At 43.2% G+C, this 15,017-nt stretch overlaps 1 protein-coding gene across 1 annotated transcript in view; it reads left to right on the plus strand.

The window, feature by feature from the left end:
• sspo (SCO-spondin) overlaps positions 1-15,017 on the plus strand; it is a 77,840-nt gene that overhangs the window by 60,240 nt on the left and 2,583 nt on the right. Inside the window, exons 110-116 of the mRNA XM_061093604.1 lie at positions 392-438; positions 1,200-1,364; positions 2,196-2,410; positions 3,525-3,620; positions 9,227-9,287; positions 9,922-10,052; positions 12,768-12,918. Of these exons, the coding sequence (XP_060949587.1) occupies positions 392-438; positions 1,200-1,364; positions 2,196-2,410; positions 3,525-3,620; positions 9,227-9,287; positions 9,922-10,052; positions 12,768-12,918 (866 nt within the window). The remainder of the gene's footprint in view (positions 1-391; positions 439-1,199; positions 1,365-2,195; positions 2,411-3,524; positions 3,621-9,226; positions 9,288-9,921; positions 10,053-12,767; positions 12,919-15,017) is intronic.

The following is a 15,017-nucleotide window of genomic DNA, read 5'->3' on the forward strand; positions in this document are numbered from 1 at the left end:
TGTTGATGTAGGTCTGATTTATTTATGATGAACGCTCAAAGACTTCACAACGTAATGAGACATTGATATTTTGAAATAAAAAATGATACTGGAAACACCTTTGAGTTAATGTTTTAAAGTGTTTTGCGACACCAGCGGAGTTGAATGTCATAGTGTGCACTCAACAACATCCAGTTAGGAACCATGATGTCTGTAATAGATAGTCTGCCATGCAGCAGTCATCTCGTCAGTCATTTCATCTTCCTCAGTGGTTTGATACTCTGATAGTCTCACTAGATGATGGCTTCTGCGTCTCAGTGTTCAGTAATATAATAAGCTCACTGTTTCTGTCATCATCCTACTTCTCTCACTCAACTCTTTTTTTTCTTTTTTTTTTACCAACTTTCTCCAGTGTATGCCACGGTGGAGCGTTCAACTGCACCTCAGAGAGCTGTGATGGTGAGTGATGCTCTGCCCCAGCTGCACTCGCTCCTTTAAGCAATGAAAGAAGCAGCTACAATAATCTTTGGTTGAACTGTCCAGACAATGACAGACATGTGAACCTGATCTATGGTCTGGAACAGCTGCTGCAGCAGTGGACTAAAATAATTCAGCAGCAGTCAAATCAATGACAACCTACAGAAGCTTGTTTTATTTCAGAAACATGTGGTAACATCTTGAAGCAGCAGGACAGGAAAGAGTTGAATGACCCTAACTGCTTCAAACCGTCTGAAGCTAGCAGTGCACTGACAAGTAGATTTGCTATAATGACAACTGTGGCTCAGAATCTAGCAAAGACACCTGCTTTGCACTTGGAGCCACTTTGAACCTAGTGTAGGATTAGTTATGCCTCTTTGTGGCTGCTGTAGAGAACAGTGCCAACATTTATGGTCTTAAAAACACGGCAGATATAAACCATCATATCACATTTGCTACTTCTACATCTGTCTACCAGTCCAGGTTTCAATGAACCCTTCACTTTTTACTTAAGTATTGTTTTGTAGTAAACTTTGAGGGTATTTGCTGCATTGTGTATTTCAGGATCACTTCCACAGGAGGTTTCTAGTTAAAGAACAGCTTTATATAAGTGAATGCATTGTTTTAGCAATTTTCTTTTCTGAGGTTTTATTCCATAAGCTTGCTGCACTGCTGCAAGTGAATAAAAGTACAAGTGAAACAGACCTGAATGTGCTGGTTCATGTCCTCTGCTCCTCCTCTAGTGGACTGTGTGTGGTCCAGCTGGTCCCAGTGGAGTCCGTGCTCATCCAGCTGTGGTTCAGGCCAGCAGAGCTCCAACAGAACCGTCCTGCAGCCTAGTCAATACGGAGGGGCCCCATGTGAGGGCCCGGACCATCGCACCAGGATCTGCATGGCCCCTGACTGTGGTGAGTGATAAGAGGGGAGATGAAAGATGTTATATTGATCATCATAAATGATAATGTAATAATAAAAACAACCATTTACAATTTTTATGGTGATGTTAAACCTCCAGGTTCTAATTCAAAGTATGCTCAGTCCTGTCCCCCGTCGATACTGCTGCTGCACAACACACGTGGAGTTCTAGTGTTTTGTCTATGTGGAAGTTAAAAAGCCCAAAGTGCATTATACAGAAAACACTGTCAGTAGTCCAGCCGATATTTCTGCATCATTGTGATGTCACGTGACATCATGTCATCATGTCCTACATTTGCATAATGCACTCCTATGGCTAGTCTGGCACACCTAACAAAAACAGGTAAAGCAAGAGCAGAGGCCAACAGAGGGTACACACACTGGTAGTGGTTGACCAATCACAACAGTGGGGGCCAGTTGGCCAGTCAGAGTAGACTGCGTTTCAGACCGAGGCTTAGAAGAGGAGCTGCAGCCTATGGACAGTTTGAGGAATTGTAAACATTTGCAAGTAATAACCCAAATGAAAATGTTGAACCTGTGTGTGAGCATCATATGTCTCCTTTAAACAAGGGATGTTGATTTCAAAACCAGGAAGGCAAAGTCAGTATTCTAATATCTGAGTGGTGAATGAGGATTTTGTTGCCAGTTAAGCCAGATTTGACTTCATGCGTTGGTTGAACAACAATTCATTATTAGGTGCTGTCCTTTTTTCCAATTTCCCCTCTCCCCATCCTCTCCTTTTGCCTCCCCTATTGTCTCCTCTCGTCCCTGGCACTTTTTATTTTGTTTTTAACTCATCTCATTGCTCTCCTCGCTCTCTGCAGCTTGCCCTGACGAGGAGCAGTGGAGGAGGAGGCCCGTGACAGAGGAGGTGCTGCTGTGTGAGAGGAGCTGCCTGGACATTTACTCCTCCTCTCCTGTCAACTGCAGTCACTCCGCTGAGGGCTGCGTGTGTCAGGAGGGACTTTACCGAAACACGGAGGGTATGTGTGTCATCCCGGCCCTCTGCCCCTGCCATGACCGGGGCATCCTGCGAGAGGTACACACACACACACACACACTGGCTTACACCCAAGTATCCAGGCATCTGCTGCCCTGCTATCTTGGCAGCTTGTTCCCACCCCGCCTGCCTCATTGTGGCGTGTGTCTGAACCTGACCATTAATGCATTGTTTTTATTCACTACCATTCACTCCCATTGTGTTATTTACTCGTAATGGATGGCCCTATTAGATGATGAGTGACATGCCCTGTGGGCCACATTACACCACAATGCTTCTGCAGCCCTCAGCTTCATCAATTATGTAGCAAGTATCGCAGAAAGCCAGCACACTGGGCAAGCCTGCCAGGAATTATTTATGAAGGTGGGGATATTATAGGATTATGAGAATTAATCATACACTGACATGAGGTCAGATCACTCCTCTTGATCTTCCTTCTCCAGGACTTTCTGTGGCTCTTTCATTTTGCCCCTTGTTTTTCTCTTTTCCCTCTCATACCTTGGCTTACATTACTCACCTTCCGTCTTCTGCTTTCCTCACAGGATTTCTGTTCACTCTCGTTATCCCATTTATCCTTTTTTCTTCATCTCTCCCTCTTTCTCTCTCCCTTTTGTCAACCCTTGCCTCTCAGTCATTCTGTACGCCCAACCTCTCTGGTTCTCTCTCTTTATCCGTCAGCTGGTGATGACTAATGTCTGCATAAAGACCCTCTATGTTTTTCTAATCAACCACCTCATGATATTTATGCCAAATGGTTCAGTGTGAGCGACAAAGGCTCTCCAATGTGGGCGCTTTAGCACGGGTAAAAGCCCTGCCGCCCATTCCCACAGCTATAACATCAAAAATATACGATGCACTCTGTATTGTGTGTTGTTCTAATCACTGCATGGTAACGTGCCCCCATAACCTAAATTATTCACAAAGGTGCAGCCAGAGCTTTAGTTCATTCACTGATGAAATAGATCCTCCACTTTGACCAGTTTTACTTCATCAAACCTGCTGTGACACAGACGGTAATTTGAATGTGCCTGAAGGAAAGAGTGATGGACTGTTGAGGAATATTTATAGTACCTGCACTTCAAGAGTCTGGGAGGTGAATATGAATATAATGTGTGTGTCCCTGTTTGTGTGTCTGTTTGTGTGTGTGAGCCAGGCAGGATCAGAGTGGGAGGAGGGCTGCACGTCCTGTCGATGTGTGAATGGGAAGAAGCAGTGCCAGCTGAGGTGTCCTCCACTCCATTGTGATGAGGTGAGAAACACTAACTCTCCACATCAAATCGATATTTGTCTGATTTTATTCTGTCTGAGTGCTTATTCTCCATGTATGTGTTACTCCCTACATTCAAAAGACGCCAGGGTGGTGGATATTCTTGGCAAAATTACAGAATAAGGCCTTTTATTCTGCTTAATGTAATATATATTTCAATGTTTATTTCTGTAAAAACACTTTGGAAAATGTTCATAGGCTGAATGACTAAATGGGAATGTCTAAATACCTGGTAAATGTAGAGTAGGCACTTTCCTGCATAAAGGAAATTAATGCACCACATCTGTGCCCTGTCTGGCAGATGTAGTAATTTACTATAGGAGGAACTCTGGATCTATTTATCAAGCAACTTAAATTGTTATCACAGTCAAACGGACAGAAAGACTCTAATAGTGAGGAGCTAGTCCCAGGCATCTGTCTATTCAACCCCCGCTGCCTCCCCAGGGTGCTCCACTTCATACAGCATCTCGGGCGGTCACAAACATCTCAATTACTCCGAGCAAGGGAAGAAAATGCTCTGCTCCCTAAAGAATGTGTGGGATGTTCTCTGCAAGTCGCTGGCTGAAGTAGATCAATACCTGACTGTCCGATCCTCCCACCAGCCTCCCCTCTCTCCGTTACCAATCCCTTCTACCTCCGGGGAAACTCACTCCTGACATTACTGAGTGTAATTTGGATGCAGGATAGCCACCTCTTGACAAATGTGAAACGTGTTCTTCAATATTTAATGGCGTAAGCCGCAGCACAATTTCAGGAACCGCTGAAGTTTTGAAGCACTTTTAAGAACATCATATATCAAGTATGGAATGCTGGAGAGGTTTTAAATATTAAACATGTAATATTTTGTGTAATGGTAATGTCAGGCATTACTATGTGCTTGCTGGTGAGAGAGAAAACTGACTTTGCCTTTGTCACAAGGACACGGCTTGGTCATACATGTATGGGTTGTTAACACCTGGTGATCTCAGAGGAGACGCTGAGCTGAGCAGCCAATTATGGATGCACTTTGTACAACTAGAGGAAGATGAGGACAAAGATGAACTCGTATGAAATGTGAGTTTATTTCTGTAGTGCATGACACAGATGGAAATTTTCCAGACTGATTTAGAGCAGGAACAGCCTATGACTGTTAACAAAACATTTTGTGGCCTGTTTTTTTGTCTCCCAAATATCCTTTTGCTTCTCCCTCACTCTCTCCTTGTTCCATGGCTGCAAGTCTACACCATATTTAAATGCTCTCATAGGCTCCAGCCATGCAAATACATCTCATCTCATCACAATGACCATAAATTCAAATTCATGTGAGATGTTCTAGGAAAATCAACAGGATCATCTCCTTCCAGAAACAGTGTCCCTGTTCCTCTGCATAACCCACAGAACAAACTGTCCAGACGGTGTTTCTGTAGTAATGAAAGCTATAAACACTGTGGTGTGTCAGGTAGAAACAGAAAAACCTCACAGATAAATATGTTAAACCTCTGTAAGATAAAACTAAACTGAAGTCCATGGCTCGATACCAGTAAAGCAAAGTAAGACATCTTTTTTCTGAAAGGCTTGGCTTAAAAAAAACATTAAAATTGCTCTACATAGGAAAGGGGATGACCAAAGACATGAATGAGTTCATACACAGTTTCATTTTAATCCATTTCATTGCTGTTGAGATATTTAACTCAAGTAAACCAGTGCTGTCAGACACTTCTACTTCTCTCAAGGACAAGAATAAAAAAATCATATTTCATATTTAGTTTTTTCTTCTCTCATTCATTCTCTCTGCTAAAAAGCAGGGTAAACAAAAAACTAAACTAGCCTCATGAAAAACATTCTGTCCATGAACTAACCCTTCCAAAAAGATATTTGCTAAATATAATGGGACTCAGCAGAGCACATACCTGAGGCAAGGCTTAATATTTTAATCAAGCTGCATTTCATTTTGGCCCATACATTATTCCCTGGGAAAATGGTGAAAATGTCAAAAATACAGTGTTAGACTAAATTAAAATCTGTTCTCTTATTCAGATCTGCACCAAAATTTGATGGGTTCTTCCCTGACGCAAACAACATCCTTCCACCAAGTTTCCTGAAAACCCTTTCAGTTTTTTTATTGAATCTTATTTGCACATATACACACCAACAAACGGTTAGGGCTGAAAACAGAAGCTCCTTGGCGACGGTCCAGAACAGACTTAATTTATGAAAAGCATCTTTCTCTCTGTGGTGAAGGAAAAGGAGAAAGTAACAGAAAAGTCCACTGTTTCATTCTTCACACACGTGCTGAGTTGATATCTTTAGCACTACGGCGCTGTATAAAGGCCGAGGTAAAAATAAATTCTGCTGACATCCAGAACTGAAGGGAGAGGTTAATTGCACTGTGAGCTCCACAGTGTACAACAGTCTACCAAGTGTTCCACCTGTGGGGTGCACAGCTTTTTATGCCTTCGCATCATTGAATTGCTCAACTATTTTGTGTTCCCCTTTTCAAATCCCCAAGCTGCACTAAGTTTGCCTTCGTAAAAGCAGCACCTTACCCCCGCCAGAAGGAAAAGGTAATTTAATGCATTGCTGTGGCTGAGGATTGGTTTGTGTCAGTGCCGTCTTGGTATTTATGACTCAGCTTACATTTCATGGCATTGCTGAATAAAAAATTGAAATGTCCGGCTTCGCTTCCGTTTTTTATCATCATTTCTGGTGATAAAAACTGATCGGGATGATTCCCCCGAATCTACATGAACACTTCTGATTTCCATGTGGCCACAGCCTGCAGATGACACAAATCGCACTAACCTTTTACTTAAAATGTAAAGTGTCCTTTTCATGAAATAACCACTCTCCACATTTCACACCACTTCCACCTCGTGCCACATCCAACAAACACACACACACACACACGCACGCACGCACGCACACACGCGCACACACACACACACAAACACATACACAAGTAAGCTTTTAACTCATAAGACTCAAAATGGTCCTCATTGTGACCTCCCACCCTTTAAGTGAGTGGGCTGCTCTGTCCCTGAGGGAAGGCTAGCGGCAGAGCAGAGTGGACCTGAGAAGTCCTCAGGGTTAAGAGTTAGGAGCTGTGAGTGTGTGTGTTTGTGTGTGTGTGTGTATGTGTCTGTGTGTGTGTGTGCTCTTCTACAGCTATCTTTGTGAGGACCAGTTTGAGCCTACAACCAATGGAGTGAATACATTTTGGGAAAGTGAGGACATTTTGGCTGGAGTTCACTTTATACCCCCCTTTAATTGACTGTTTGGGTTGTGGGGGTTAAGACTTTGTTTTAGGATTTGGGTTAAAATTAGGTTAGGTAAGCTTAAGGGTTAGGGTTAGTTATTTAGTTTGGATGGTAAGGGTTAGCGTCAGGGGCTAGGGAATGCATTATGCCAATGAGTGTCCTCACTAAGATAGGAGTACAAATGTGTGTGTGTGTGTCTGTGTGTTAGAGAGATTGTATAGTTGGGGGAAGCTTGAGGGGTGAGCTGAGGTTGGTGTTGGTAAGTGCTCTGAAGACTGTTGTCAGATTGTGTGTGTGTGTGTGCGTGTGCGTGTGTGTGACTCTGCATCCTAACCACAGCTATTCTCAGACAGGGACACCACAGGACTACCTACTTCTCGCTGGATGTTTCTTCTTCCGCTGTTTCACTCTTTCTCTGTACTTCCATCCCTTTCGCTCTCAGTAATGCAGACTGAGATAATCATCTGATATCAAAAATGTTGGTGATAAAGTCGAAACTGCATATTCTGCAATTGTTGACATATTTTCATTTCAGGTTCTTGTACTAGATTTTTAGCTTTTTTTGTTAGTAGATGAGGCTCGGTTATCATAACATGACTTAAGGGGCCCATATTGTTTAAAATACATTTTCTGGGCTTTTACTATCTGTAATTACTTGAAGGGGTCAGTAGGGACCCTCAAAGTATGAACACAGTCACTCCGTGGACTTTTTCACCCAGTCCATTCTAAGAAACATGTTATCGAAACGTCAGGTTTCGTATCTCCTGTCTGTATGATGTCATTCGGGATCGCAATCGTATCTATGAAGAAGAAACACTGCAAAAAACGTTACTGTTCGAGACCTGCGGCCACGCTATATTTTTTCTGAAGTGCCATATGTCGCTGTGCTCAGTACGGAGTAACGTAGATGTAACTCGTTACTCCCTATTCAAGTTCTGTTGTGAAACTCCATACTGTAACTCAGGACAATACTACATTGGCCGACTATCCTGCTAAAACTTGAACAAACAGGAGGATGGTGTAACTCACCGTTCAGAAACATCCTGTTGTAACCGACTGTGAATATGTGGCTGGTCTTCTATAGCGGTGCACAAACTTAACGTGACTTTCCGCTGTGTTTATCAGAGGAGGGGCTCAAGAGGCAGGGGAAAACAGCCTGTTCTGTCTGCAGCTCCAGAGAGAGGCAGAAGAGGACATGGAAATAAAGGACACGGCTTTAAACCACTGATATATCATCTTCGGGGGACCAATACCTCAAATTAAATCCAAGAAAGGTGTAAAATATGGGCCCTTAAAGTATATGGTTAGGTCATGGGATAACAGATGGCGTTGTATTGGGTTCAGGGGAAAGGAAATGTATATAGTGTTTTACATTTTTTTAGAGTCATCGAATTTTCAATGTTCAATGTCTGAAAAATCCAAAAGTGCATAGAAAACGGACAAATTTAATAATCTGAAATAGAAAAATTACACAACTCACATCCTCAGTCCTTACTGTAAAGATACAGGAGTGTTTAAATGTTTTCAGATTTGTGTAGCGCCAAAGAACAACATACATTATCTCAAGGCAATTTAGTAAGGTCGAGACCTCACAGTTTTCATGAGAAACCATTCCGACACTTAATGGTTTTAGCACTTCCAACACAGATTATAATTCAGAGTTTTGAATGGGGTAAATGGTATTATTTATAATCTTAACTCCCCTTCTGCTTCCTTCACATAATTTCCACACTCTGCTAAGATATTGGCAATTTCTCCTGTGTCAGTGTAAAGTTTGTTCTCATATCTCTCTCTGCTTAATAATGTTTTAAATGATTACTTGTTCTGTTTATTTTCTATTTTGCAACAGATGCATTGGGTACCTTATTGTGGCTCTGGCTAACCTGGATGGGATTTAGTTTCTTTCCTCACCCACTATGTCCAGTGTGTGCTTACGGCACTTTTCCAGATGCAAAGATTTTAAGATCTTAATTGTCATACTTGGGTACAATGCACTGCAGGAGGCTTCTCTCTCCAGCCAAGATATGTCTATTGTTAAAATATAGAAATTATATATTAGAAAAATATAAGAAAATTAAAGAATAAGGTATATTTACAAATCCTGCAAAATGGTACAAGAAAGGTTTTTGCAGTTGCAGTCCCTGAGGGTGGAGTGTGTGTGTGTTGTGCATGCGTGTTAGTCACCTTGATATGTGTGGTTTAATAAATGGGTTTGTGTGCAACATATTCTTTTTTTCCATCACTTGTTGAATTGTCTGTTTTCATTTTGAAAAATATATTAAAAAAACAAATCATCTCTCTCTCTCTCTCTCTCTCTCTCTCTCTCTCTCTCCCTCTCTCTCTCTCCCTCAGGGGGAGGTCAAGGTGGAGGAACCAGGCAGCTGCTGTCCGGTCTGTAGAAAACAGTTTCCAGGTTAGTGCAACGTGCTGAAGGTAGAAAAACACGAACACAAACATTCAGACTGTGTTCAGAAATAAAATATATATTTATGGTTTAACAAGGACAAATTCAGGAAGAAATGCTCTATAAATTAAGCCATTGGCTTTAACAAATGAACTAATCAACCTGACAGCCTCTTTGTTTATTAGACAAATGACTTTGATAACAAATATGTAATTAGAAACAGTCAAAAGCTACATTTTCATTCTGTGGCTGCTGTTCCACTTTATTGGATTTGAATGTTCCGTAGTTCATTTTATAGCTAAGCAAAAACCAATTGCCACAGTGGCCAATTAGTGAGAGATGACATTACTTAACCTACATTGGGGCTTTAATCTGTCTCCCAGTGGAGGAAATGTCACATGCTGCAAGGGGGCACGACAACGCTCTCTGGAAGGACTCTGGCTCCTTTGTCTTTTTTTTCCCCTCCTGCTTTTTCATGCAAATGAGAAGAAAAATTGGTCTCGTTTTTCTTTCATTATTCACCTTTTCCCTGCCCTCTTTATTCTCCCACTGCTTCGTCCTTCAATCTCATGTTAACCCCTGTCTCCCCTCCTCCTCCTCCATCGCCTCCTCCTCCTCCTCTGTGTTTCTGTGGTTCCTTCAGGCGAGCCCCTGCCGGAGTGCCGCCGCTACATGCAGGTCAGGAACATCACCAAAGGAGGCTGTCGGCTTGACAATGTGGAGGTCAGCTTCTGCAGGGGACGCTGTCTGTCCAGGACTGATGTCATCCTGGAGGTAGGGAAAATAGACACACACACACACACACACACACACACACACACACACACAAACGGAGAGAGAGAGAGAGAGAGAGAGGATATTACTCTCCCAACATCTTGTGGAGACAATGACCAGTATTGACATCTACGTCAAAACGATGGCGATCAATGCAGGCAGCAAAGTGGACAAAAATTAATTGGTTGAAAAAAAGCAGTGGGTTGTTAATTGTTGTCAGACTACACTTCAGGGAAGTACAATTAATTCTGTTTAATCGTATGTTGCGCTTCCTACATTTAGGAATTCGTGCAATATTCATTTAAAAAGTAGATTTACATTTTCAACACTAGTGCAGTGCCAATTGTAAACCTGCCTATTTGGAGTGGGCTGTTTGCTTTGCCTGTGTTATGCTCTGGAGCTACTTCAGAATTATTCCTTGTCACTTATTTATTGTTTGTGTGACGAGCTTTTTATAAACAGTCTATGGTGCAGAGTGAAGTTAGAAAACTTTGCGTTCATCCTACCTGGTTTATCTGTAATGAAGATTTCATTGTCACTGATCTTCATCTTCATTGTTTGTTAAAAAATCGACACAATGTTCAGACACCAACTTTTCAAAATAATAGCTGTAATTTAACTCAACATAAAGCATAGCAGCAACCAAACAAACGTTGTGCTTTTACTTTGAATACACATTTCAATGAATGTTGTTGCCATGGGATCAGCACCCGCCGCACCATGAATATCAGAAATGGTGAAATATAAATGCTCAAATTATATTATTGCCTACAGTGCTGTTTTGGCCCATGGTCCGCCGGTTGGCAACCGCTGCCGTCAGTCACGCGTGGATCTAGAAGAAGACATGTTCAAATCGGTCTACAGAGTGGATGTTCAGCCCTACCCCAATAACGGCTACAGAGTGTAGTCACTTGTTTATTCCATTTTTATTAATATTAAACTTATCCCATGGCCGAATTGAACTAAATTGAAATTATCTATTGCACTTTCTCGGGCCATTAGGAACACAAATGCTCAATGTGAAGCCAATAAGATGAACGGTTCATGAGATAAGTGTCCCAGGCAGACAGACATTTATGCAATGAAGTAGATTCTAAGTGCCATTAAAAATACTAAAATTGCCCATAATTATTATTATCAAGTGTTCCAAAAATAATATTCAGGAGTGTTGCTTTAGATGTAACTGTGTAGCCATACTTTCCATCTGTTTTCCTCCTGAAACGTGACCCGACATTAGTGTTGAGTGTGTTTTCGCAAAATAAAACCAAGTCAAACCCTAGTCCCCGTGCAGCATGGGCACACGTGTTGTTATCTCACACCTCTCAAGATAAACACAGACCGTCGACACACTCGCAGGATAACAGGTAAGAGGCTGTGAACATGCTGAAATGATTATTTAGATCATTTTCCCTTCGGTTCACAGCTGTAATCACAGTAGACAGAAGGTAACCTGTCGTCAAGTTCACATGGACGACATGAAAACAGGTAGACAACAATACAGCATTCAGTAGTTGAGTCACCGCAAAATCTAAATATAGATGTTTTGGATAGGAGTGTTGTGAAGGGGTCACGTGTGGAGCCTGTGAACAATTCAGGTTCTGTTCCCCCCTCCCTTGTTCTTTTCCTACCTTCGCTCGTTGCCTTTTCCATCCTCGCGAGACGGCGAGCTCATCACCTCATCACCATGGCGACTTTGTTCCTCTTTGGCATCCATACATCTCCACTGTAAAAATAGAGTCAATCACGCCGGGAGATTAGTAAAAATAAACATCAGCTCAGCTAAATGTGTCATTACCTCCTGTTACTGTGGCAACCAGGGATGGTAACCGGTGACTAGGCAGCCCGGAGAAGTTCCCTTTTCATTGATCAGCAGGACTGGAGGGAGCGGGAACGCACTCAGAGGAACCACAGGCTCTTTTCACCACCAGCTCATGCGCACACACACACACACACAAACACACACACACACACACAAAAACACACACACTCGCACTGCTGACTTCAAAGTGTGTGAAGCACTAATAACTGCTATTTCTCATAGAAGTTGGAGGTGTTTGATGTCAGACTCTCTTCTTCCTCTCACCTCCCTCTCCTCCTATTATCTATCATTCTTTGCCATCATGCATTACACTTTCTGCACTCTCCCTCCTCCTCAGGTCTTTTCCTGCACTAATTGAACACATGAGTTCTGTTTCCATCTCCAATCCGCCCTCTATCCCGCAAAGCATCGAGACTGGGTTTTTGGGCACCAAGAGTTACAAAAGCATGTTAAATCATCAGCCTATTCTCTCCCAAATTTGTGCTTGTATTGTGTTTTAGTCATTTTAGATTATTTTGGCATCAGGTTATTGTTTTTGTTTCACAACCCGCACCTTATTTCAACATGACAAGTCCAATGGAGAAAATAAAAAACAGGATGATAACTTCAATCCGTATTTGTTGTTTTACTGTAAGTAATGTGAGTGAAGATATATTACACCCCCCCTTTGTAATGAGCTTCTCCTCATTTTACTCATATCGTCTCAACTTGTCTTACTCTTCTGTCTCATAACCTCTTCCTGCTCTAATTCCACCCTCTCCTCATCATCTCCCAATCTCCTAATTGCTTTCCTACACCTTATCCCTCCGCTTCCCTTTACCCCTCCTCTACTCCCCTTGCTGCTCTCATCTTCTCCAGTAACTCCATCCCCTCTTCTCCTCCCTCTATCCACCCAGGAGCCGTACCTCCAGTCGGTGTGTGAGTGCTGCAGCTACCGTCTGGATCCAGACACCCCCGTCCGCTTCCTCAGCCTGCGGTGTGAGAACGGCGAGAGCGAGCCGGTCGTCCTGCCTGTCATACACAGCTGCGAGTGCACCAGCTGTCAAGGTGGGGAGTAATGAACGAGGCCAGAAAGATTTGCCTGTACATCTGTCATGTCAGAGTGTCAGCCGAGCATTTGAATATATGTAAAATCCTTGGCACGTGGCTCATGTTTACATACAGGGTCCCAGCAGACAGGCGGGTAGATAACAATGGATGTGTGTTCGAATCAGGGGAATTTAGAGAATTGGATAAAGCAATACAACTTTTCTTATTTGTGTTTATTTTGTGTCTAAATATAAATGAAAAAATCCTTTAAGAAAAGCCTACAGTACTCACACAGGTGAGAAACCTGCTGCACACACCAATTTCTCGAAACAAGTGACCCAAACATGATCCCTTTCGTGATCCCCACAGCATCTGCACATTCTTTAACGCCTCACTTAGTGTGAACCTGCTCTCATCTGTGAAGAGAATGGGCACCAGTGGCAGACCTACCAACTCCAGTGTCGAATGCCAATTGAGCAGCACAGGTCCCACTAGAGGACGTTTGGCCCTTGTGCCAACGTCATGGAGTCTGTTTTCTAAAGTTGGTCACAACCAGTGTTGGGGAGTAACGGAATACATGTAACGGCGTTACGTATTTAGAATACAAATTATGAGTAACTGTATTCCGTTACAGTTACAAATTAAATAGATGGTATTCAGAATACAGTTACATTGTTGAAATCAGTGGGTTACATGACGGTACTTCTCTGTTTCACGAGTTTAATCACTGTCTCGTAAATCCACCGGAGGCAAAGCCCCCAGGAAGCAGCTGGAGACCAGGGCTGCCGTATGAGCGCCCGGGACCCCGGCGGCGTGAAGAAGCCTCACCGCGACCGGCTCGGGACCGAGGCTCTGAGAGAGTTCCGTCGCTACCAGAAATCTACGGAGCTGCTGATCCGCAAGCTGCCCTTCCTGCGCCTGATGAGAGAAGACCGACCTGCGCTCCCAGAGCTCCGCTGTCATGGCTCTGCAGGAGGCCAGCGAGGCACGCCGGGTTCACACCGGACGCTGAAGCGACGCTAAAATAATATCACCCGTTGACCCAGTAGTATAAAAGCATATAGTCACTTCTTGCTCCAACATTAACTGCAACAGCGTCCCAATTTAATGTCATCCATCTTCAAGAACTTCTCCGCTGTTTGCTCCATTCAATGTCGGGTGTGGAGGGTAAATTACGTATTCTCCGCCCCCCCCCTCTCTTTTTATCTTTATGACTGCTTGTGTGTCTGTATGGAGGGGCAGAGGGGGGCATTTAATAATGTGATCGGTCAAATTGGTAAATTTAAAACTCCAGGACAACAGAAGGGGAATACAAACTATGGGATGCATGCTTATAAATCATATAAAATATGTCATCAATATCGTTTAAAATCATTTTTCAGTGTGTTTCCTGGAGCGATACGCTCGCGTCAAGCTCAAACTAAAATAGACTCGACGCCGAAACGATCGTAGCACGGCGCGAGGCAGCCTTGGCACAGGGGGGGTCCTTCAGCCTCTGGTGGGACCGGCACAGAGGTGGGAGTGGATGGGAGCCGGACATCCAGCGGCCCGCAGCATCGGTGGAGAGAGAGTTTAAACTGCTGCTGCTCCCCTGACTATAAAAACGCCGCAATCATACACTTAAAAAATGCAATACAAACCGGAAGTATTCCAAGTATTCAGAATACGTTACTCAGATAAGTTAATGTAATGGAATACGTTACAGATTACATTTTTGTGCATGTATTCTGTATTCTGTAACGGAATACGTTTTCAAAGTATCCTTCCCAACACTGGTCACAACCATGCACACCTGTAGCCTGCTGGAGGTCATTTTGTGGGGCTCTTACAGTGCTCCTCCTGTTCCTCTTGGCACAAAGGAGCAGGTACTGGTCCTGCTTCTGGGTTGATGCCATTCTAGAGATTCCCTGTTCAGCTCTCCTTGTGTAACAGACGGTCTCCTGGTGTCTCCTCCAAGCTATTGAGACTGAGCTGGGAGACACAGCAAACCTATTTGTTACTGCACGTATGGATGTGTCCTGTAGGAGCTGGAACACCTGTGCAACCTGATTGGGCTGCAGGTACCACCTCATGCTACCAGTAGTGACAAGGACACTAGAGAAGAATCAGTCAGGAAG

This window comes from Limanda limanda, chromosome 20 (genome assembly GCF_963576545.1).
Source record: "Limanda limanda chromosome 20, fLimLim1.1, whole genome shotgun sequence".
In the NCBI taxonomy this organism is placed as follows: domain Eukaryota; kingdom Metazoa; phylum Chordata; class Actinopteri; order Pleuronectiformes; family Pleuronectidae; genus Limanda; species Limanda limanda.